At 38.7% G+C, this 25164-nt stretch overlaps 4 protein-coding genes across 21 annotated transcripts; 1 reads left to right on the top strand and 3 right to left on the bottom strand.

Moving 5' to 3' along the window:
- Window positions 1–1014: 1014 nt before the first annotated feature.
- Window positions 1015–6264, top strand: LOC125222346. 9 transcript variants are annotated; one of them, XR_007176539.1, is made up of 6 exons: window positions 1015–1150; window positions 2411–4522; window positions 4996–5167; window positions 5381–5531; window positions 5710–5865; window positions 6058–6264. XR_007176539.1 is itself a non-coding variant. In XM_048124880.1 (3 exons), exon 2 carries the CDS (start codon window positions 2659–2661, stop codon window positions 4510–4512), a length of 1854 nt encoding a protein of 617 aa, XP_047980837.1. In that variant the 5' UTR covers window positions 1015–1150; window positions 2411–2658; the 3' UTR covers window positions 4513–4522; window positions 4909–5008. The 9 variants fall into 9 exon arrangements, 2 of the variants coding, with proteins under 2 accessions (XP_047980837.1, XP_047980836.1); XR_007176536.1 differs by having other exon boundaries at window positions 5416–5531; XR_007176537.1 differs by having other exon boundaries at window positions 5416–5531; window positions 5710–5819.
- A 110-nt stretch (window positions 6265–6374) lies between these two features.
- On the bottom strand, window positions 6375–8863 carry LOC125217823. Of its 10 annotated transcripts, XM_048119370.1 has the most exons (6): window positions 7468–7822; window positions 7365–7379; window positions 7239–7280; window positions 7010–7030; window positions 6888–6937; window positions 6375–6658 (listed from the first exon to the last, which is right to left on the bottom strand). In XM_048119370.1, exons 1-6 carry the CDS (start codon window positions 7572–7574, stop codon window positions 6642–6644), a joined length of 252 nt encoding a protein of 83 aa, XP_047975327.1. In that variant the 5' UTR covers window positions 7575–7822; the 3' UTR covers window positions 6375–6641. The 10 variants fall into 10 exon arrangements, 9 of the variants coding, with proteins under 9 accessions (XP_047975327.1, XP_047975326.1, XP_047975325.1 ...); XM_048119369.1 differs by lacking the exon at window positions 6888–6937; XM_048119368.1 differs by having other exon boundaries at window positions 6375–6937.
- Window positions 8864–8977: 114 nt separating this feature from the next.
- LOC125217822 (lysine-specific histone demethylase 1 homolog 3) lies at window positions 8978–19154 on the bottom strand. The gene is made up of 9 exons (XM_048119362.1): window positions 18939–19154; window positions 16733–18726; window positions 15868–16009; window positions 12890–15238; window positions 12678–12771; window positions 12027–12463; window positions 10478–11194; window positions 10328–10402; window positions 8978–9645 (listed from the first exon to the last, which is right to left on the bottom strand). Exons 2-9 carry the CDS (start codon window positions 18670–18672, stop codon window positions 9562–9564), a joined length of 5838 nt encoding a protein of 1945 aa, XP_047975319.1. The 5' UTR covers window positions 18673–18726; window positions 18939–19154; the 3' UTR covers window positions 8978–9561.
- A 3151-nt stretch (window positions 19155–22305) lies between these two features.
- On the bottom strand, window positions 22306–24031 carry LOC125219744 (aldehyde oxidase GLOX-like). The gene has a single exon (XM_048121789.1). It carries the CDS (start codon window positions 23937–23939, stop codon window positions 22443–22445), a length of 1497 nt encoding a protein of 498 aa, XP_047977746.1. The 5' UTR covers window positions 23940–24031; the 3' UTR covers window positions 22306–22442.
- Window positions 24032–25164: the final 1133 nt, after the last annotated feature.

Below are 25164 nucleotides of genomic sequence, written 5' to 3' on the forward strand. Positions count from 1 at the left end.
AATGATACTCCGAATAACTATAATGGGCCAAAATCTTATTCTTGGGCTTTAATAGGCCCAATAAAAGGATCAAATCCAAGGCTTAAATATGAGCCATTAACAATATTTTTATGATAATTTCCACTAATTACCCCACATATCGAATATTTATTAATTCATAATGGGTAAATTATCAAAAATTTATTAAATTTGGTCCAATTTTAGTTTATCCTAAAATTCAATTAATTCATTGTAAAAAAAATTTAACTAAGAGTACGTATGCACTCTTTATGTTTATCTGTTCCATGGAAATATACTACTGCACTTTATAATTTGGAAACTATCTAATGATATAGGATCTATTTTTCGTTAATAATATATATATTTTTTTATTTTGTCTTACTTCATCAATTGTATATTAAAATTCATATTCAACTAAAACCGTATACTCTTGATATTTTTAATTAAATAGAATTATTTTTATATAAATAAATACTAGTTAATTAACTGATTATGTACCCATGCAATTTCATACAAATAAATTGATCTGATATGATGGCGAACATCCAAATTCATTATTTTTACTACCTCCGTCCACCAAAATTTGTCCCACTTTGATCCGATACGGATTTTAAACAATGTAATAGAAAGTGAGTTGAAAAAATTAGTGGATTGTAGGTCCTTCTTTTATATATTAGTTTTATAATAAAATGTGAGGAGGAATGAGTTAGTGGAATATGTGGTCCACTACCAAAAATAGTAAAAATGAAATGAGACAAATTTTGGGGACGAACAGAAATGGAAAAATGGGACAAATTTTGGTGAACGAAGGTAGTAACAAACAATTATTATCTCTTTCGTTTTCTTTTTTCTTTTTAATTCTTTTCATAAAATTTTAATTGTTATTTTTATTCCCTATTTTCTTTTATTTCACCAATTTCACAATAAAATTTGTGTATTTTCGGTTACGAACGAAAATTGAAACAATCTTGGTGATTTTCTGAATTGGTTAAATCAAATCTGGGCCGACGTAATCCTTTTTCCTCTCCAACCCATTTTCACAGTCCTTCCTCTTCTCACCGGCCAATCCCGCCAGCCGCCGGATTATCCCGCTCAAATCTTCTTCTTCCTCTTCAAATTCTCGACACACAGACATCTATGTAACTCAAAGGTCCATCTCTCTCGATCTCCGATGAAAAAGATTTAGATCTACTGCTTCCTTTCATTATTGAATTGCTCCCTTTAACTCATTTTTTTGTTCATCCCTTTTTTTAAGTGTTGCTTGTTCGGTTTTCCGAAATATTGAGCTGATTTTGATAGGATCTTGCATATTGTAATGCGGTTCTTTCCACTTCACTTATGCAAAGATGCAATCTTTATGTAATTTCAGTGTTTTCAACTCTTAAAGTTCGTGTCTTTACTATATTTTGGTTCGGGTGTAGTGAATAATGAGTGTTATTGGGAATAGTTTCTTGAATTTAGGTTAAATATTGAAAGGTTATGGTGGGTAGTGTTTCAGCTTTTGCTTCTCTCATTCAAGTGCTTTATTACCCTTGAAGAAGGTAAAAATGTAAGCCATATAGGTGTGCATAATAGAGCAGTTATTTTGCTGAGTAATAAAGTCAGGAGAATTGATTTCTTAACGTTTCTTACTTTTAGATGTGTACAAGGTCATACAAGTATTGATAGCTACTTTACCAAAAAAAAAGTATTGATAGCTATCTTCTTCTTTCTATGTTTACTTGCCCAGTACCTTATTTTTGTGGATAAGATGTGAATTATATGGCAACATGGATAAAAGATGTAAATGGGTGAGAGCATTTAACTACGGTGATTACTTATTTCTTATTATTCTCCACTGTTTTTCTTGTATCCAATTTCTTTGTGGAGTTTGGGATTACTTTATCTCTCCAGATGCAGCTGTTTTATAGTCATCTATTTCTGCATCATGTCTCAACATTATGGTTAACCTAGAATATAAGAGGTATATCTCACTGAGTTTGGTTAAACCCGTTTATAGAATCTAGTTCTTAAATGACACATATCTTTCTAGTAGAGAGTTTACAAGTAGTAATTGCATATGCACTTGAGTCTCTGCTTGCAGCGTGCATTGAGCAATATTTTGATCCTTTTGCAAATCTGTTTTCATTTTTTTCCCAGTAGAGTTGTATCTGTGCATTAATAAAGATGGATGTATTTTATACTTTTGAGCTTCTGGTTATTTGATTGTAATTTGAGAATTACTTGTTTTTTATTTTCCTTGAAATTGTGTGTAGGTGGTCCTCCAACTGAGATTTATTGACTTGTTAGTTGTTAACTACTAGTATTAAACTAATTGTGCAACCTCAATTGTTTGTGATGCTTTTACATATAGACAGATTTTGATGATGATTGAGCTTTATGTTTAAACCTTCTTTTTATTATTTTGTAGATAGCTGCTTGGAGATTGTGGCTTGTTGAATTAATCGTGGTTCAAGTGATTTGTGGCCGAATTTTCTTGAAGTATTTGGGTTCTTATTTGTTGCCCATTTGTTAAATTCTTGAAATTTAGCATTCTTGATGCAGTTTGAGTTTTGGCATTTGTGGTAGTTTCCAAATGAAACATGGCGTTTTAAAGAGGAAAAAAACGAGGCCTTTTAAAATGTGGGCTTGGGTCTAAAATCTAAATGAACAACGCTAATGGCTGAACAGGGCTTATCTGTAGTGTCTGGTGCAAATGCAACTATCACTCTGCCCGGCCACTCGGCTGAAGATGCTTACCCAGTTTCTAGTGTGAATCCAAGTGTATCTTTGGCGAGTCAAACATTGGCGATTGGGCAGGAGTTCCCGGATGTGGATACTTGTAGAAGAACATTGAAGGATATAGCCATAGCATTGCATTTTGAGATTCGGATAGTGAAATCTGACAGGAGTAGGTTTATAGCTAAGTGTTCAAAAGATGGTTGTCCGTGGCGTGTCCACGTTGCAAAGTTGCCTGGAGTTCCCACATTTACCATTAGAACGCTTAATGCAGAGCATACGTGTGAAGGCGTCCAAAATCTTCATCATCAACAGGCATCTGTGGGCTGGGTTGCACGATCTATGGAAGCACGTATCAGGGATAATCCACAATACAAGCCAAAGGAGATTTTGCAAGATATTCGAGATCAACATGGGGTAGCAGTCTCTTATATGCAGGCATGGCGAGGGAAGGAACGTAGTATGGCTGCATTACATGGGACTTATGAAGAAGGTTTCAAGCTTCTACCTGCATATTGTGAGCAGATAAGGAAAACTAATCCTGGCAGCATTGCTTCTGTTGTTGCCACAGGACAAGAAAATACATTCCAACGGTTATTTGTTTCTTATCGTGCTGCAATCTATGGTTTCATTAATGCTTGCCGTCCACTATTAGAACTGGACAGAGTCCATCTTAAAGGAAAGTACTTGGGAACATTGTTCTGTGCTGCTGCCATTGATGCTGATGATCAACTGTTTCCATTGGCAATAGCTGTCGTTAATGTGGAAAGTGATGAGAATTGGATGTGGTTCATGTCAGAGCTGCGTAAGCTTCTAGGGGTGAATACTGATAGTATGCCCAGACTCACAATACTTTCTGAGAGAACAATAGGTATGGTAGAAGCTGTCGAGACTCATTTTCCTAATGCATTCCACGGCTTTTGCCTGCGATTTATCAGCGAGAACTTCCGTGATACGTTCAAGAACTCAAAGTTGGTGAACATATTCTGGAATGCTGTCTATGCGCTCACAACAGCTGAATTCGAAAGTAAAATATCTGAGATGGTGCAGATTTCAGAGGATGTCTTGCCTTGGCTACACCATTTCAACCCTCAGCTGTGGGCCGTGGCATACTTTGAAGGCGTACGCTACGGCCATTTCACCTTGACTGCCACAGAATTGCTGTACAATTGGGCATTAGAATGTCACGAGCTCCCTATTGTTCAGATGATGGAGCATATTCGGCATCAGTTAACATCATGGTTCAATGAACGTCTTAACATTGGAATGCGACTGACCTCAATTCTTGTACCCTCGGCTGAAAAGCGGATTTCAGAAGCTATTTCGGATGCTCGCTGTTACAAAGTGCTCCGTGCCAATGAGGTTGAGTTTGAGATTGTTTCAACTGAACGGACAAACATCGTGGACATAAGAAATCGAGTCTGCTCATGTCGCCGGTGGCAGCTCTACGGTCTGCCATGTGCACATGCAGCTGCAGCTCTTATCTCCTGTGGGCAAAATGCTCACTTGTTTGCTGAGCCTTGCTTCACAGTCCACAGCTACCGAGAAACCTACTCACAGATGATACACCCGATCCCCGACAAGAGCCTGTGGAAGGAGCTGGGCGAAGGCACTGATGGTGGAGGAGCTAAAGTTGATATCATCATTCGGCCACCTAAAACGCGTAGGCCTCCTGGAAGACCGAAAAAGAAAGTTCTGCGCTTGGAGAGTTTGAAACGCCCAAAGAGAGTTGTTCAATGTGGCCGATGCCATATGCTCGGTCACTCTCAGAAGAAATGCACACAGCCAATGTGATGCATTCTCAGTAATTCTCCTTTCTTGTCTATTTTTTCTTCTTCTTGTATGCATTATGTACTTATGTTGCAAATCAGTTAGAATTTAGGCTATGGTGGCATACTACACCTGTCACTCTTGTTAGGATAATGTACTTATATTTTATAGCTGTAGAATTTAGTTGCCCTTTTGAAGTAATGCTTCCCTATTTTCTATTGTTTCTACTAAATGATGAAATAGACCTTCAAGAAAATCTCATGGGAGGTGTGCATTGTTCGGTTGAGAAATGAATTTTAAGGGTCGTCGGCTTAATCTTACTTCCCTCGATGAACTATGTGTAGTAGGGTATTGCATCGAATCATTCAGAAGTTGGTTTAATAACAAACTTACCTTGCATTATGCCTTCATTTTGAACAGTTGAGAAATGGATAATGCTCCCTTAGGGCTCCATGGTTTTTGTCACTTATCCGTTTAGTTTTTTGGCTAATGACGAACAAGATGTAGGGCTGTAAATAAGTGGACACATACGAATGCTACTCAAATCTTGATTTGAAGTTCATTCTAAATTTGTCTATAAACGAGCAGCTCGAGCCTCAATCTGAGGAGCAACTCGAGCCTATCTACTCCCGGAAGATTCAAACAGCTCTACTAGGCTGGCCATTTTCTGAAATTTCAGGTGATTTTTGTTTCTCTCTGTCTCTTTCTTTTCATTACTGTAACATATCATGCTGAACAAATCTGGAAAGATGAGAAAAGTTTGTTGCTAACTGTAATATTTAACTTGAGGAGCATACTTGATGCAATTATAAACATTAGGGAATTGTTAGCAGCTACATATTTCAGTCCTTTATAATGCCTTCCTGATTGATGCACTAAAAACTGTTAACAGGTCCTTTAGTTTGATCATTGTGATCTTTGTTTTAGACATGACTGAACTTATCAGGAACCGGTTTGGCAAGAACGGCGCCAAAAGCTGTCTCTGGTTATCTCTTTTTCTCAACAAATCCTGAGTCTAATTTTACACCTCAGAAGATAACAAGGTATCTGATACTCCATTTTATTATGTACTCTGTAAAACCAATACCAATGCTTATTTACAGAATTTTTGAGTACTCAAAGCCCCACTTAATGTGAAGGATATTCTGGCTGCCTATTATACTTCCTATTTTGAATAGATTGTTCTTAAATGGCTTCTAACTTGTCTTATGCCAAATGAAGAGGTGTAGGTCCTTGGGGTCCAGACCTGGTTCGCAAGTATACGAGTGCTAGATTTGGGTCATATTCAGATGGAAGTATACTGAATGAGGATGAATCAAGATTACTTACAGGTAGTCTTTATTTGTCTCAATCACACTTTGGCAGCTAAAGCCAGTGGTGAGTTGTGCTTATATTTCTTATTCCTTAAATTGGGAAAAAATATGCAGTAGCCACTCATGTAGGCCGCCTTACTAGAATTTCGTCGTTTATACTTGTCGTCTTATATGCTGCTCCCAGGTTTAATATAGGCTGCCTTTTCTTTGATTGCATAAACAAAATATGATTTGCACTTCCTTGCTATGACTGCAGGCCGAAGTCTTTCGCACACGACCAGGACATTAAGAATCTCCCAGAAGGGCTACGATCCGTTTAGAGGAACGAGTGTAGGGTTTCAGTTGTATTACCTAATAAGTGACCATTCCATCACATTCATGCATCTGTTGTTTGTTTTGTACCCACAATATTTGTGATGTATATTACTGGTGAAAGAATGTAGAGCAGTTGTGTTAGTTTTCATTGATGTTTGACATATCCATTTTGGTATCTCGAAATTCTTAAAAAATTGATAGTCTTGAATCGAAAGAAAAGCAAAGACTGCATTGTTACTTGAACTAAATCTACAACAATTAACCAATACAAATTGACAGAATTAGATAAACCAAATCGAGAAATGAAAAGGACCTGATCCAATAAACACTCGAATGATTTGAACACACAGACCTCAATGGCAGACTAAATTCTGTAATTCACATAAATGTGGTTATAAATCTACAATTCCAGTAGATATGAAAATGAGTTCGCTGTTTTCAACTGCTTCTTGTTCCGCGCCCTTCCATCTACCTAAACAAGGTAGATTTTATGCAAGAACTGCACCATACAACCTTGCAATATAATCAATCCTTTCTTGCACCTAATAAAAAACAGGGAGAAGTCTCAGCTGACAACACATTACTAAGTGAGCTATTTCTCCCAAGCATGGACAAGTACCAAATTGATATCAATTACTATATAGTATCCATACCCGAACAAAATTAAACATAAATGGAAATTTGAGCAAAAGCTTCACATAATGCCATATTTCTGTATAATAATATGATCTCACTGAGTATTTATGATGTAGTGCTGTGAGCACTTGCTACCTGTAAATGAAAGCATGTATCTTCTTCTATAGATAACAGCATCCCAATTTCTATCACAAGGCCATGAAGTCAAAAGCAGAAATATGAGACTCGACTTCCAGTATGCTTTCATATTTACCAACCTCTTGAGCTCATTGTGTTTCCTGGATGAACCATATGCAAGAGAACCACAAACAAGATTACAACTTCACTCCATCACACAATTGATCTTGCCAAGCAATGAATAATTAGCCTTCTATGAAACATTTTTGGAACAGAATAAGACAGGTATAACAACTTTCTGCAATAGGATATGATAAGTATGCTGACATGCAGATGTCAAAGGGTGAGTAGGAATGCATAGTTAGTTACCTGAATGAAGAAGCCATGTAAGGTTTCAAACAATTCCAGTTCCTACAAATTTAGAAGTCGTAAAGAGAGTCGAATAACTACCACATCCAGTGATCCAATTCAGGTAGGAATTTATGACCATAATACCTGCAGGCAATATGTCTAAACTGCATCAATTTATGTTTTAGCAGAACATCAAAGAAGAATGACCACTGAAATTCAAGAACTTCGATATTTTCTTAATCCTTACCTTCTTTTGTCCTGAGTGGGAACTTGCCCGGAGAGAGGAAGAGGTTCTTGTGCTAATATCGACACAACAAACACAACTTTAAAAAAATTCAGCAATAACCTCCTCATATATTTTACAATTAGAAAACACTACGGCTCCGTTCGGTATCATGGAATTGGGCATCCGGAATTGGTCTCCAATTCCAAATCCAATGTTCGGTACTGCAAAATGTTATGGATTTGGAATTTAATTACAATTCAATTCCAATTCCTCCCAATTCCACAATTTAGTTCTATATGCATGCACCTACACCTAAACACACACCCACACACGTCTAAACACATATACACACACCTACATACACACGCCTAAACACATACACACACCTACACATATACACACACGTCCTGCACAGACACGCACCTACACACACATGCCTAAACACATATACACACACCTGCACAGACACACACCTACACACACACATGCCTAAACACATATGCACACACCTGCACAGACACACCCACCTGCACAGACACACACCTACACACACACGCCTAAACACATATACACACACCTGCACGCACGCACACACCTGCACAGACACACACACACCTGCACAGACATACACACTTGCACAGACACACATAGACACACTTGTACACAGACACATATATATACACACCTGCACAAACACACACACATATACACACACCTGCACAGACATACACATTCACACAGCTGCACGCACCACATATACACACAGCAGCTGCACGGCTGCAGATACACACACACATATACATACCTGCACATACACACATCTACACACAAAACACACCCTTGCACACACACAAAACATACCTGCCCATACACCTTCACACACACACATACACACATTGCATAATTTTTTTGAATTCAACTTCATATCAATTATATCAATTTACCGAACAAAGGATTAGGATAAAATTCAATTCTTCCAAATTCAATACCGTAGAATTCTAATTCCAATTCCATGTACAGAACGGACCCTACAAGTTGTTAACATGTTTAGAGACGAGGTTTCTTGGCAAATACTACAAAATAGGGAAACTGCATTTTTAATAGGACCGACACATATTTAATTCTTGTACTTATACAACGCATAGGAATGGAATTACACAAGGCATCATCCAGGAAAACAGAGGGTAAAATATAATAGAAGTACAAAAGATGAAGATGTAGAAACTAAAGTACAAGGGGAACAGGATGCAAATTATGAAAGCTCAGGGAGAAACACTGAAGAAATTAAAGTAACGGGGAGAAATGTCAAAAAAAGTAGAAGTATTGGGAATAAAATATGTATTTAGAGGAAGTAACAACCGAACTCACCTAAATAAACATGCAATCAACCCTTTACCAGCAAATAACTTAATTATTATTTAAATCAACAAACACATTACCTTCTACACGTATGACCTTTAAAAGAAGGGGAGAAAGTTGATTGTGATCTTTTCCAAGCACTGAATCTTGAACTTCAAAATATTAAGACAAATAAGAGCAACAAAGACATTCTTATTATTAGAGTTATATTCTGTACATTATTACAAGGAAAAGAGAAGAATTTAACCATTAAAAGAAAAACAAGCATATACATTTGGTGAGCAATTAAACCAAAACTAACCAAGACATAAGCAAGCTATGCTACTGACAGACCCTCCCTGTATACTTGTTTCCATAAAAATAATTCTAAGCTGTACACATAAGTAACAAAACAATTCATTTCTCTTTTAAGCCTGAAGAAAATGGTTAGGGGTCTTCAGCTTCTACCCATAAAATACAAGTTAAAAGAATGAGAAACAAATTCCAAAAAAGCAATTCTAGATCAACTTTCCAATTGGAGGATGAAAATTTGTATATAAGATCCAGACGACACCCATCCAACTTTAGAGGGATTTGCTATGTCGTCATGATTTGATCGTTTATGGCAAACAAAAATAGCTATTTCCCATGATTTGTTTACATTCAGGGAAGATGCAAGCACAAGAACCATCAACCATTGAAGCTTCATTTTGGGATTAACCACAAGCTGTAAGAGACTATTTGACAGCTTCTTGATCCTGTGTACAGGTGCACCAATTAATCTTTGTCAAAAGATCCCGACTTCGCACCTGGCTTCATAGTCATGTGCCTTTCAATCAGCATGTCCACAAATGCACGAATCTGGCCACATGATAGAGTGATATTGTGAAAGGTCCACACAAAAATAAACAGATAAGAGAACACAATAAAACAACTGAGGAAAGTGGCAAACATGTCAGGAAAATACCACAGAGGACATGTACGTAACTTCACAATAAAATGACCTCAGCATCTAATGGAGAACTATCTTAGAAAATTATGGTTAAAAATGTTAACATTGAAATTAAGTATGTCAATGTTTCTTACTCTAGATTCTGCATAATAGGATGAATATAATTCAAAATGAACAAGTATGTCAATGTTTCTTAATCTAGATTCTGCATAATAGGATGAATATAATACAAAATGAACAGACTACAAAATCTTCTTGAGAGACATGATCGTAGATTGACAGTTTTTAGTAAAACAAAGGAGAGAACAAAAAGATTCTTATGCATCATGTTATAATCATAACAAAAGTGCCTATAAGATAGGTTCAACATAATGAAGGTTTTGTTTCTGTTTTGAGAGGACATAATTTAAAGACTTAATTACATGTTATCACACAATCATGGCACATTGTTGCCAATAATGTGCCAACACTTTCTGGTAACTTAATATCTTGGAAACAATCCAGACTGCTAGAGTGCTTATACTACATAAAACATAATATACTACTTAAGAGTTATATGGCCTTTATAAGTTGAAAACAAATTATGGCTACCTTATTTTTACGTTTGGAATCAAGAAATTCAGAAACAGCCATTGCTTTTTCAGCATCAGTAGCCTGCTCCATAACCTGAAATATAATATAAATATAAAACATAGTTCACAAAAGGGAGGGAGACCAGAAAGGAATGATATAAGAAATAACCTTGGTCGCCGTTTTCTTCATTATTGACTTGTAACCTTCCCTATCAATTTTCCTCGCTTTATAGAGGGGCATAAGCAATGAAGTCACATAATCCACAACTGACTGCTTTATACGCTCTGCTCCTCTAGGCTGGTTCCTTTTGGATTCTTTGTTTATTGTAACTTGAGAGGCAGAACTCTCATTTGCCAGTCGATCATGTTTCCACTGATGCATCTTTGAACTCATGTTTGAATCCTCCTCATCTGTTATGTGCATTGTCCCATGAGATAAGCCCGAACTAGCAGCTGCTGCCTGGCATTGCCATCTTTCAATAGCACTGTAATCTTTAATCCCTACGCTACCGGCATTATCCACCCATGCTTTTGTCAGTATGCTGCTATCTACGGCTACACTTTCCCCAGAGTGCTCTCGGATGTTCAACTGATTAGGAATTTCATTAGAATGGCTCCGATGTGAACGATTATCAACCGACATTTTTGAACTCTCAAGGTTGACACCAGTAGCAGAGAAATCAACTGACCAATCTCTCACTCTGCAGTTCCTAGAATCTATTTCAGATAAGCAATCTTGTCTTCCTATGGCAGCACCAGACCAATTCTTTCTACTGTCACACTCATCCATATTACCATGCTGCCCACGCATGGCAAATTTGTGAAACGAGAGAATTTTGGGAGCCTGTATCGAAGAATTATGCTTGGCACCAGAAGCAGCATATGCCTGCAGCATACATCATAAAGAACATGAAATTAGTCTGAGTCAAAACAGAAGAAAATATAACTTAAACCCTAGAATCAGAACATAGGGAAACCTTTGGTTTCAATTTTCCCACATTTTTCTTTACTTCTTAAGTACGGCTGTTTATACTAAATGCCCAGTTCATGTTGAGGCATAAACATGAAAGTCCATTCATTTCAGAGCCTCGAGAAGCCCAAAAAACTGGAAAGAAAGGTACTTGAATCATATATGTGAGGCTATCAACTCGATGCGCCTCAGCTAGGCTGAGGCAAGCCCCCATTTATCAGGTAAGACGCCACTAAAAGATGCACCTCACAAACACATTTTTAAACCATGAACACCACAGGATATTTTTTTCTTTGGTATAATCCAGGCTTGTGCAAAAAGAGGAGTTGGAAACTGGAACACATGGCAGTGCAGCAGATTACGGAATAATAGCTTTAGAAGAGGTTGTTTTTGTGTGGGCACCATGACCACCAATGCAAAGAACAGAGGCAACAGAACAGCGGCCAGTGATGTCTAATATTGCGAATACAGAGGTAATTGCCACATATCTATCTTACTACAGAATCAAATTCACTTTAAAGCATGCAGAATCTTGGGGAAAGGACTAGACAGTGACAACCAAAACAAGTAGAGCAAACTTCATTTGACACCTTAGGATTAATAGAAAGTCAGTGATTATCTTTTATGTAAACCAGGAGTTATAAGTAGCAATCAGTTTGTCCAAATCCAGCATATATACAAACCTGATATACCAAAGTAAGACTTGCAATTAGAAAGAATGAATGCTATAGAAAGAACAAGAAGCAACCTTGGCAGCAGCAATTGCTGCAGCACGAGCAGCTTCTGCTGCAGCAAAGGCAGCCTTTTCTTCTTCAGACATTATAACATCACCTTCCTCCTCCATGACATTCCTGCTTGAACCATTAGAGTTGGAGAGCTGAGTTTCTGACTTTGGGTTAATTCTTGTTCCTGGTAGAACAGGCTCATCAATCAGTGTCTTGGTGCTTATGGTGGAAGGGCCGGAAGCCTTGCTATCAGTATGTTGTATGCGGAGTGGTGGCTTTCCAGAAACAACAGGAGATTTGCTCTTCGAATCCAGCGTAGACTGCCTAAGTAATTTCAGTCCTTTAGAAGCCTTCTCCTTACGGAAAAGTTCAACCCACACGCTCACAAGCTGGCTAGCTATTGCGCGTATATCACGACTGGTATGTACACAAACTTTCTCTTTCACAGTTTTTCCAATTCCTAAGGGAAGTAATGAGAAATAAACAGTTACTATGATGCCTGATGTACTGCGCTACATAAACAATGTAAGAGAGGGAAAATCACACAACCGAGATTTTTCATATGAGTTTATACAGCTCTATGATGAGCCAACACAATCAAAGCTAAGATGAAGGCAGACACAATGAAGAGATCAGGAATGCTGGTTAGCAAACAGAGGAAGTAGTGCACTCACCTGACAAACGAACAGCAAGCAAATCCTTTGAAACGAGTACAAGTAGACGGACACAATGTCGCAAGAGCTGGGTTCCATCCTTTCCCATTGAATCCTGAAACCACGAAGCAAATTTAAAGCAATTAATAGTTTTAGTATTAAGAAAGCCCAAGTGGAAACTGCAGAATAACCTAACTTGGAAGTTAAAACAGTATATCAAGTAGAACACTCACCAGAATCCATGAGTTAAGGGTGCTGAGGCCTTCTTTAGTGCTAGCGAAGGTCTTCAAAAACCGAACAGGAAGTTTTAATAACTCTTTAGCTAGATGTAATCTCCCAGCTGTAGTTCTTGCAGTGAAAAACATATCCTTCAGTACTGAACCCCAAGTTGATATCTCGGACTCATCCAAAGAATTCTTATACAATGAACTAGAGAAATCTAAATCCTCTAGCCGCCTAACAATGTCCTTTATTTCACTCCTTCCAATATCCGAGTGTCTTCTCGCAGCCTCCATGGCCTCCGCTTCTGCAGTGTAATCAGTTCCTACATTCAATATATCTATTATTCGTACAGCCTCTCGAAGCCCACTCATCATTGCACCACCAACAGTGTCAGGATGCTCCTTGCATGTTGCTTCACCAGCAAAAAATAAACAATTGTCAACTGGCCTTCCCAAAATATCATAGTCTTCTCCAGATGAACCCACGGCAACATAGGAATAAGCACCATAGCTGTAAGGGTCTTTTCCCCAGTCAGTTACTACAGAGGCAACTGGGTCTTGAACTTTATCTTCGCCAAATAATTTTCGGAGAACACTCACGGCATGACCAACATGATCGGAAGAATTAATATTCTGGCCGTCAATAGCAGCCTTACCAACAAGCAAGGCTATCAAAACAGGTGCTCCAACTGTTTTCTTGACATTCCAGAACATAAAGCATCTGCCACGTTGATCTGATACTTCGGCAGTGGCACCAAAGTAGTCAATACTGTCATCCCAAAATACTTCAGGAAATTCCATGACCACCTTATTTAGGACGCCAAATCCCAGCCTCTTTATAGAGATAGATTTCCAATGAGGTAATGGCGGTGAGAATTTGATTGTTTCTGCTTTCAGGCATCCAAGTGGTACGGTGACCAGGATTGCATCTCCTGAAAATTCATTCCCATTTGATGTAGAAACTTTAACTCTTTTCTGAAGTTCATTATTTGTCAGACAGTCCTTCGGGATGTATGTAATATCCGTAACAACATGGTCCAAGTGAATGCAAATTCCTTCTGCAAGAGATTCAACAACAGTGCTGTAACCACCTTTTATCATACAATGAGCTCCACCGAACCCTCCATATACATCATCCTGATTCCAGTTTGGAAGTGAGACTTCTTTAAGCAAAGCAGCGCAACCATACTCTAAGTGAGCAAAATGCCAATCCATGACTCTTCTTTCAAGAGGATTGATGCCCTCTAGTTTAGAAACCTGAGAATTGGGATTTTCTTCATCTGTGGAAATCCTTTCAGCAGCCACGGAGTTATCTTGAGATTTAATAGGTCTAAGTTCCGCATGATCTTCTCCATGATAAGCCATACGCCGACTTTTGAGGCTGTATTCTAAGCCCTCCTCAAGAGACATCTTCATGGCACGTTCCCCCTTTTCAGCAGCCAGCAGTTCCATATCATCCAGTAGGCTATTATACTCTGCTTCCAGTGCTTCGTCCAGATCTGCAGGAACTTTCTCACCAGTCACAGTATCATATAGGGGACAGTCACTGTTTAACACTGTCAACTCAAGTCCCAACTGAGAACAAATCAAGGAAGAAGGATCAGGTCTTCTTTCTGAGGTCACGTCTGCTTCTACACCTGTAATGATGCTAGCTCCAAGATCTACAGGAACACTTAAAGATGCATGATCAGTAAAAACACGACCTCCTATTCTGCTCCTAGCCTCAAGGACTGTGACAATAAAACCTTGCCGCTGCAAGTGGCGCGCTGCAGTTAAGCCAGCAGGACCAGCTCCAATAACTATTACATTATTCTTTGGTCCTGACTTATTACATCTATGGTTATATGCATCATTAAAGGAATCACAAGAAATGGCAGACCCGCCTTTTGGGAGCTTTATAGTTATAGCAGATCCTGACTCACTAGCAAACTGTAAATCAGGATGGACAGAAGGGATTTTTTCCGCATTCTCATCTTTACATGGCAGACCCGTATATTCTGAAGTAGCAGCTTCATTGGAGGGTTTAGGATCAAGTGCATTAGTCCCTAGACTATCATCTTGCAGACTTTGTTGCGGAATACACGGGGCAGATGATTCTAAGGCCTCAATATTTGCAACCCCATAATCTAACACGACTTTGCCTTTCAGGTTTCCATCCCCAGATGCATCCTCATCATGTCCTCCTATGCCGGTCTCCCGACTTTTTTCCTTCCCAAAATTAAAGGAAACTCCTTGGTCTGAATCAGGCAGACGGAGCTCCGCACTTTCTCCAAACTCATCCTCAGTTGAAACATTCAAGTCATGCTTGATGCAGTTTGCTGGCTTTGTCTTTACAGAAGTCACTCCAAAATTTATATAACCCTGTAAAATCAAATTGCCAAATGAACAAAGGGAACTGAAGACTAGAAAGTACATATAAACATCTAGAAAATTGCAAGAAGCAAAACCATCAGAACACAAAAGAAAGGTACCACAAAACTAAATGACAGGATATGAGTATTACAAAATTAAAGGGAAAACTACATAGAATCTCCACCCAAATGTTTTAGTTCAACATCAGTTTATGTTATTTCAATCCACTTAAAAAGAAGTTGCAGCACATAAGAACATCTCTTGCACTTCTATTGGACGTATACATTTTGCCCCGCATCATTCTCTCTCTTAGCCAGATGCTATACTCCTCCTATTTCAATTAATGTTCAATATAATAGTACTAGTGAACAGAGGGTTATAGTTCTTTTGCTTTCCAACATGATCCCTATCCTTTAGGAATTGACTTCCTCTGTTTGATTTAAACATTTATTCCAGTCATGTAATTTGAATTCCTTATCTAGATTTCATTTACTATAGAGTAAATTGCACCACATTCTTGATTGGGCTGATTTACATTAAACAGGAACATGGACCATGATAACAGCAGTTTAGAAATGAGGATGTTCATATAAGAATTCAACATTTCTCCCTGTATGATATGAAATCTGAAAACTTACACATTGATCGAGAAAGATAAAGATCTCTCTCATGAGAGACGCATGTTGGCTTTCAGCAACCAAAGGAGCATCAGACACCCCAAAGTCTGTCAGCGGCAAAACCCGGCTGACATCTTTGTTCCAAACACTTAATATGTGGTTCCTGCAAAGCATCAAAGATTGAGACTCTAAAGCTCATAAAAAGACTACAGAAACCATCCAAAAGGCATTGCATCTTATACTCAGACACATCAGGATTTTTTGCTAAGTAAAAATCCTAAAAGAAACAAAACCTGTTAAGCCTGTGCTTCAGAAGTAGGATGAAGCTAAATATTTATAAGATTTATTAGCCTTGTAAACAGAACAAGGCTGCATGAGAATGAGATAAAAATGCAGCACATAAGCATTTTTTGCAAGAGCACAGCAACCCAAAAACCCACAACAGAGTGGGAGTTTTGATTGTTCTAGCTCAATAACAAAAGTAGACTATGTTCACATGTTCTCAAACATTACAAACAAAATAAATCGAAATGGATCAAGATAGATAGAAGCTCTAGACAAATATACTCCAATATACTCCATCTACCATTCTTAAGTCACCAATATGGCAATACATACTTGTAAGATAAGTAATATTTTCTGCCTAATGAGTCCCCTCAAAGAAGTAATGGAATTGTTCCAAAATTCATTGGAGCACCACAAACTAGCTTACAAAGCCATTCTATGAACTCAAATAATGGCAAACTATAATAGCTAGTTTGAACAATAATGACATTGACCAATGGAAAGTAACTAATACTAGAGGCACTGGTTTAAATGACCATGTAAATCATGTTGGCAACGTTCAGGAAAAGTAGGCAGGCAACTAGTAGCAGGGTATACTGACCTGCACTCCAAGTACTCCTGAAGTCCACCTTTGCGTTTCAAAACTTCCTTGAATTTGATTTTCTCAAGGGGGCTTACTGCACGAGCTTTAAGCCCCGCAGCAATAGCTGCTGCTTTTCCACTTTCAGCATCCATTGCAGTTGATAACGGATTGAGCTTTTCTCTTGTTTTATCCACTCTATGACTTCCAAACAACTCTTGACTCTGAATCAAAATATCCCAATCAATATCACCATCATAAGCCATGTCGCCGTGCCTTTGTTTTTTGGCATTCCGAGCAGCTCGCTGACCAACAGATAAAGTATCCTTAGTTTCCTGCTCAGCTTCGCATGCACTATCATTGATCTCTTCACCTGCAGAAGGAACATCACGGTTTGGCTTGCAATCACCTTGAAGCAGAACATGAGAAGGTTCACAAGTGTGCCCTGATTCAATAATAACTTCCTTGCACTCATCATTGTGCTTCCGGAAAGCCACTTCAAGTTTTTGGTTTTCACTAGCTGACACCGGCGATGACCGACATTCTGACACCTGATCATCTTCCCCTTGTGAAAACAAAGGTTGAAGGTCTACTTCACAGCAGTTACCTATGACTGTAACTGGGCCATCAAGATCTTCAGAATGATGTTCCTTCTGTGGTTTGTAAAAAGTAGATGGTGGCAAACCATAATCAAGCACTTTATCTTGTTTGACAGCCTCATTAGTTCTAGTTGTGCCTTCACACAAGGATGTCAGCGTGCCCAAATCCTCAGCTTCTGCACAGCCATCTACATCAATCTGTCTATCAAGGAAATTTTTTGAATTATGAGGGACATTCCCCAACACAGACTTCTCCTCAATGAATTCAGATTTTGTTTTATCACCCGCAAATTCGGTCCTCAAGCTTGAAGCAGATGTTAGGGCACTGCTTTTTAAAGCTGAGTTTTTTGGGATAACATTAACAGATGAATTCTCCTCAATGTCAGTGGATTTCCGTATCTTATTGGAATCTGGTGTACTAGAAATAAGTCCTTGCTTAGAATCAGCTGGATTCCCCAGGGTAGAGTTCAAGTCTTCTGGTAAACAATCATATACACTCTTTTCAATCAAGGTTGGTCTTAATGAACCTTGCTCACTTGCTGCACCATATCTGTCATCGGGTATAAGGATTTCCTGGACGAGTTTTGAAGTAGGAAGAGCTTCATCAACAAGAGCTTCTGAGCCAACACCAGAGTATGTCACGTCATTTGACACCTTAGCCAGTTTCAATCTAGAAGAAATGCGTGACTTAGCAGACATCCCTGACTGCACCTTCTGAAAGTAGGCAGATATAGAATCCTCCAACACTTCTCCCTTTAACTCTGAAGCATCCTCTTTCTTGTGCTGCAATGAATCAATCCTAGATGTATTGTAACCCAAATCATTAGATTCAGAGTTTTCCAATATCTTTGCATCTGAATTGACCTTGCATCTCTTATTTTTCCTTTTAGTTTTCCTCTTTGTACTCTCCATAACCATTGCATCCCCAGAAGATTCACCTTCATTGCTTACCAGACATCTTCTCTTTGTCTCAGAAGTCAAATTCGAATCTGATCTGCAGGCCTCCACAGACTCATCAAGAGCCTGGCAGAGCGGCTCGGACACATTGCTGCTCAAGTCTTTCACAGCAGCTACTGCAGATCCACCCTCCTTTCTTGGACCCCTCAATTTTTTCCGGAAGTTCGCCAATGTGTCATTCATACCACCTGATTCATCATCCTCAGAATCCACCTTCCCAACCTTTTTACTTTTTCGTCCACCACCATCTGCTGCCACCCTATTTCTCTTGGAGCCCTTCCTCCCCTTGAGCTTTAACAGTGACCTAATAGGCTCATCATCCCCCGAATCAACCGCGGTTCCAGCATGTTTAGACTCTCTTTTCAGACCCATTTTGTTTTCCTCCTCATCCATCGCCTGAACCATAGGGTTTCAAACCCTAACTCCAGCCTTCACTCCAATCCCACCCACTGGAATTCCCTGCCCACGGAACAATCACATTCAGCACCCACATGCATTGAAAACACAAATCGAACAGGTCAAATTAGCAAAAATCAGCCTCGCCAAATTCAGGTTTTTTTCCCCCATTTTCCGAAAAAAACAATCAAAATCCTGAGGCGAAATTCGAAAACCTTAATTCAACACGAAAACACATCAAGGAAGCAAAGCAAGGGTTAGCTAGGGGATCAAACCTGACTCAGCGGGAAATTCCGGACGATTGGGCGAGTGATGAACACCGCAGCAGCCGCTTGATTTCGCCCTCGGTAAAAAAATATAATTCTGCTCCAACACTAGTGAAACATACAGCAATGAAGTTGCATTCGAAGCTGTGCTTGATTCTGTGAGCTTGACTGCTATAATTATAAGGGATTGGGTTACAGCGTCGAATACACAAATTTTATTCGAATTTGCCTGCAAATATTTAGGGGGAAGATGCCATGGTGCTAAAATTATTTTGTTATATTAATATTTTATTTTTATTGTAAAATTTTCTTCATGCCATATTAGCATATACCAATGGTGGGTGCAAATTGCAATTGATAATTTAGTAGGATTATACCTTTGTCATGCATTTTATTTTTTAGAGCCATGCACTTATAAAAGAAACGAAAATCGAGGGTTTCGTGGTTTAAATTTACTGAATCTAGTCTGATTTACCATTTGTCGTGACTTGTCGACGTAAATTCCTTGATCTAGACAGAACATTTAATGCGTGTCGTTATTCCGCGATCACGGGGGAGTCTGTTCGATGAGATAATTCTTAACTGTATTATTGCATCCTCGAGGGTTGGAAATGTCGGTGGAATCTTTATGCTCAAAACCCTAAGATTTGTGATGCATTAATGTGAACTAAAATGAAAATCGAGGGTTTCGTGGTTCAAAAGAGTACTTGAATTTCATTTGAATTGCCATTTGTCATTATACTTCGACGTAAATCCTTTGGCCTGGGCCCGCATATAGTGTGTGTCGTTATTCCTGAATCCAAAGAGAGTATGACTGAAGGAATAATTTCTTAATGTATTACCGTAATCCCATGGATTGAGCACATTGTTGACACGTACGTGGAATATTTATGACTTTATGCTCACAAGTCTGATTAAATGGTCATTTTATTTGCGAAATAATTCTTAACTGTATTATTGCATCCTCGAGGGTTGGAAATGTCGGTGGAATCTTTATGCTCGAAACCCTAAGATTGTGATGCATTTAATGTGAACTAAAATGGAAATCGAGGGTTTCGTGGTTCAAAATAGTTATTGAATTTCATTTGAATTGCCATTTGTCATTATACTTCAAGGTAAATCCTTTGGCTTTGGCCCGCATATAGTGTGTGTCGTTATTCCTGAATCTAAAGGAAATTATGACTGAAGGAATAATTTCTTAATGTATTACCGTAATCCCATGGATTGAGCACATTGTTGACATGTAGGGGAATATTTATGGCTTTATGCTCACAAGTCTGATTAAATAGTCATTTTATTTGAGAGATCTTCGAGGATCTAGTATGAATCACCGTTTATCCTAACTTCGTGTCGTAAGTGTATTGGCTTGGACTGAACATTTAATACATGTCGTTGTTACTTAATTCGGGAAGAATCTATTCAATGTCATAAATTGATAAATGTATTAATGCATCCTCCATGGATTGATCCACTTTTAAAACGTTGATGGATTCTTTATACTCATAAGTCATAACCTTAAATGGAGAATGTGATTATTTGAGGGTTGTGGGCAATATCCTCAATAGAAGGATGTGCATATAATTGAAATGGAAATTGAAATATCGTGTAATCTTTATACTCAAAATCCAAATTCAAATAACCGATTTACTAAAGACCTTCCCATCATTGGCGGACACACGTGCAGATGGTAAATGGCTTAAGCCCAAACCCAAAATATTTTTTTGAATTTTTTCTATTTCAAAAATGAGTAAAATTTCTGAAATTTACCTCCAACCCTCACTAAATTAATGTTATTGAAAACTAAATCATCAAAAAAATGAGTAGTAAGAGGGGTTGAAATGAATAAGAAATAAAAAATTATAGAGGATAAAATGAAGAATAATAGTTGATGAGATGAGAGTTTGAGGAAGAAGATGACTTTATTACAATTAATATTATAAACTTCCTAGTAAAAATATATCGAGTCGTTGTGCCTTTTTAAAGATGTTGGTTTATTTATTGGGTACTAAATTAAATTAAAAGGACAACTTCTCTTAAAAGCCTATTTGTTTTGATAGAAATATATGGATTTCTTCAAAAATATGTATTGTTAAATTTTCTTTGGACTCTATTTGATAACTTAATTTTCAATTGATGAATTCTAAATTTAACAAAGTATTATTTCATTTTTCTTCCATATAATCGATGCAAACAACTTTTATTTTCTTAGTAACTCTAACCATAAGTTAAATTTTTAGACTTTTTTCTTTTAACTTAATTACGTAAAAACTTCTTGTATATTTATTCTATTTTTTATTTTAAAAATTATTTACAAAAAATAGTCTTTTTTTGGTATGTTCACTAAAATTAGTATATTTTTATTTATAGAACGATAACCACCAAATTTTTCTCCTCTTTTATTGTACTAAACCCTCTCTATCTTTTTACGGTACTAACAAGCATTAAAACTTGTTTCACCCACAAGACTAATTTTCGTAGCCCCTACTGACAAAAATTTATGCGTCTGCCTCTGCTTCCTATGAATAGGGACTACAGATAAATCACTCTTTTTTTTTAGATATCGCATATTAATATGTGAATAAGATTTTAAAAATATTTATTTTTCATACTAGGAAATGCAACTTAAATGCCTTCTATCTAAAGTTGAAGGTTCAAAGTCACCTCAAATACGTGCTTATATACCATAACTAACAAATAGATGTGACTATCAATTAAGGGTGGCCTTCATCTATAAGTCGTTTTCAATCAATGATAGATCTAAATTGCGTTTGCCAATATGATAAGGCTATACTTTAGCTAAATGATTGATTAATAATGTTCCTTCACGAGTTAGACTTCGGTTTTTTGTGTTATTATTTTTGATTGATTGGTTTATCGCTTGCTTCGTGACCAAATTAAATATCAATGTCATTCACTTGGATATAATCAGATTTAATCCTAACAAAAGAAAAACCTATTTTTTTGAATTCACTATTTTAATGCTAATTATATATCAACTAGATTTCTCAAAATAAAGTAATGCAGCTAGAGAAATCATACTTAGCATATTTTAACAAAACTATTACTCTTTCCGTTCATAAATAAGAACACCAAAGTACTATTCGTTCACGTCAATCTCGCACAAATAGTCTCAACGCTCGGCATACACATATTACATATTTACATTCGTCCAAAAACCAAACAATAGACTATAATAGAAATTCCAACGGCTTTGTCTAACCATTAGGATTTAGAATTTATTATAATTCTATTTCTATAATTTCAGTTTAAAACGTCACGAATTGCACATAGTGCCAACCTAAATCAATTTCACATCCACATATCATTAAACTTTCTTGATAGAAGCCCTCTTTTATACGTGCACGTAGTTCATTTCAATAATTCTGAATAAAAGTGTATACAAATATTTCCCTTGTAATGAATCATTTGTCACAAATAATACTAATACTATGTATCTAATTACATCCCCTCAGTAAAAACCAAACCAATTAGGCCGACCCGACCCGAATTCACTCAATTGATACGGATCCAAATCCCCTCACTCGGAATATCTCTATGGACCACGAACAAAAGATAGTACCCAGCCGGTGCAAGATTGCCCGAACCCGGCATTCCAACCCGAATTCGATAAGTGGATATTCCGACCGGAGTCACATCCCCACGGTCAAGGACTAGTAATCTTTGACTCATCGAGAACGAGTGAGTCGCAAACGACGGCGCAATCATCGTCACCGTGATCGAGCCTCTGTCTAGCCGGCCCGGAGGGATGCTGAACCGGACCGTAACCTGTTGCCCGTATCCGAATACGGATTCAGATACGGGCGTAATGATCCTCGGCCGCAGATACGCGAACCGAGGGTCCAAATACGGCGGTGAAAACGATTCGAGAGTTAAATCCGTCGGGAATTTTACGTTAGTAAAATTATAATATATGTGAGGATTGCTTCCACCAACGAGGACTCGACCGTCGCGAAGTAATACCGCAGCAGAGTGGTACATTCTAGGGGTCGATGTCGGGTTTTGGACCTCGAACCTTGACCCGGATGGCTTATTCGGGTAGTATAAAACCGGCGATAAAACCGGGTTTCGGCCCATTTCCCACCCGGCCGTGCCTAAACCCGCCCCGTTGATAATTAAAACATTGCCATCTGGCAGAAGCAACATGTCACCCATGACCCGACCCAGGGGCATGGTCTCCATGACCCATTGGGGATTCGGGTCGTTTATCCGGATCCTCCCGCACGTGTCAAGCGCCTTTACAAAATCACCATTGTTTGCTCTGATAAACGCTCCCTTCGGCGCGCCGCCGCACACCATCACCTCGGCTCCGGTTCTGCTCCCCAGCGGGAGCAGAACCGCGGAGCCTGTGCTCGGGTAGTTCCTCGGGTCCCCGCCCGGGACGGTCGGGTACGTCCGTACCACTCCCGAGCTCGCGTGATCGAACAGTATCGCTCGGTTGTTGGCGAAGATGAACAAATTCCCGTCCGTGTTCAGGAACACGAATGGGTACAGGTTGTTCTCGAGGCGAGGGTCGTTCGTCTGGACGAGGAAGGGGAGGTTGTAGGAGGTATCGGATTTCTTCGGGTAGAACTCGTAGTTGAACTGCCTCCGGCCGCCAACGATGATCTGGCGGCCGTCCGGGAGGATTTGGCTGGTGGCGTACCACCTACGCTGGGAGAGCCCGTTTCTGAGCTCCTCCCAGTCGCAGTCCGGGCAGGGGCTATAGGTGCGGACGGCATGATCGCCGTCGTTATAGCCCCCTGCCTGGACCAGGGAGCCGTCCGGGGAGACGGCTCCCGAGGAGCACCAGACGTCCGTGAGGACGGTCAGGGGGCGGATGGAGTTGGCTGCCACGTCATACTCGACCGAGTGCGCGGTGCAGTCGACTGGGAGGGCCTTGTCGTCCGGGTCATGGCGGCACCGGCCGTTCGGGAGGGAGATGTTCGAGGGGCCGAAGTCGGTCCGGTCGAACATGACCACGCGGTCCGTGTGAAGGAGCTGCATGTGCATGGCTGAGATTCCGACATTGGAGAGGAGCAAGTCCCACTTGCCGCCCACGCCGCCTGCGGCGGCGTGGGCAGGCAGAAGGAGGAGAAAGAGGAGGAGGCAAAGAATAAGAGGTGAAGTCATGTTTGGCTTTGGTGAGTCCGTGATTAGATTATAGAGAAGTGGTGGTGAGAATTGTGGTCACGGGCTTTATATATATATATATATATATCTCTTGATGAAAGAGAAACGCGTGTGGGAATTAATTTTTTTTTTTATTACTACTATTTTACTTCACATTTTCGGTACGCATTTTCGGTACGATACAATATCTGCAGCAACAGCTATTTGTGGAGAAAGGACATGGGGGAATAAAGGAAGTTGATCACTGAGTTTTTCTTTTGTGTATGTTCTTGGCAATATTAGGAGAGTTTTGAATGAATATGTGCACGTGGAGGCCCTATAAAAGTCTGGTTTGTGACAATATTGAAGATGGAGATGAATAAAAATCTATGGAGTTTTTGATATTATTGGATGAAAATTGGCATGCAATGGAAGTATTGCTTTAATACAATAATAAAAAGGTGTTCTTTTTGTCTGTGTATGGATTCTGTTATGTGTGTATTGCTGATTTTTATTGAATAAAATGTCAGCATGAAATATACAGGTATCTGACATGTGATATGGAGTATATAATTATTTCAGCTGTTAATTAGTTTCAGAGTATAATCTTCTATTAATTTAAAATTTTAATTATATTACAAAAAGTGAGGGGAAATATGGTGATACATGGGCACAGTCAAAATTCTATTAAGAACAGTAAATATGGGTACTAATCAGGTCTTATTGAATTAATTAAGAGAACAAAAAGTACTGCAAATTTAAAATTTTCAGGTCAAACTATGAAGAATTTCAAGCTGGTCATGTCACAATGAATCTACTATTATTACATTTTATTGCACCATAATAATCGGTCTCATCATAATTATAGCTATTAACATGTGTATTTATTTTCCCCCTTTTTTGAAGCGAAACCGTTGCAATTTTTTTCAAGGAAAACGAGCAAAATCCGGAGAATATATAAGCTACTAATGGTCTTTAACTATGACAAGTACTCTCTCCGTCCGCGAATAAGAGTTTCGTTTTTCTTTTTTTCATTTTAGTCTGTCTGCGAATAAGAGCCCCGGTTCACTTTTACCATAAATTGGTACTCTTCCAACCTTCCACTAATTCATCCCACTCACATTTC

The sequence above is a fragment of the Salvia hispanica genome, chromosome 4 (genome assembly GCF_023119035.1).
Source record: "Salvia hispanica cultivar TCC Black 2014 chromosome 4, UniMelb_Shisp_WGS_1.0, whole genome shotgun sequence".
In the NCBI taxonomy this organism is placed as follows: Eukaryota; Viridiplantae; Streptophyta; class Magnoliopsida; order Lamiales; family Lamiaceae; genus Salvia; species Salvia hispanica.

Excerpts from the sequence above, each read along its gene's own strand:
- LOC125222346 (XM_048124880.1), top strand. The coding sequence starts at position 2,659 with ATGGCTGAACAGGGCTTATCTGTAGTGTCTGGTGCAAATGCAACTATC.
- LOC125217823 (XM_048119363.1), bottom strand. The coding sequence starts at position 7,574 with ATGAGGAGGTTATTGCTGAATTTTTTTAAAGTTGTGTTTGTTGTGTCG. Across the intron at positions 7,031-7,238 it reads TACATGGCTTCTTCATTCAG|GAAACACAATGAGCTCAAGA; the intron begins GTAACTAACTAT and ends TGGTTCATCCAG.
- LOC125217822 (XM_048119362.1), bottom strand. The coding sequence starts at position 18,672 with ATGGTTCAGGCGATGGATGAGGAGGAAAACAAAATGGGTCTGAAAAGA. Across the intron at positions 11,195-12,026 it reads CAGCAATTGCTGCTGCCAAG|GCATATGCTGCTTCTGGTGC; the intron begins GTTGCTTCTTGT and ends TGTATGCTGCAG. Across the intron at positions 9,646-10,327 it reads ATTCCAAACGTAAAAATAAG|ATTCGTGCATTTGTGGACAT; the intron begins GTAGCCATAATT and ends TCATGTGGCCAG.
- LOC125219744 (XM_048121789.1), bottom strand. The coding sequence starts at position 23,939 with ATGCACATGCAGCTCCTTCACACGGACCGCGTGGTCATGTTCGACCGG.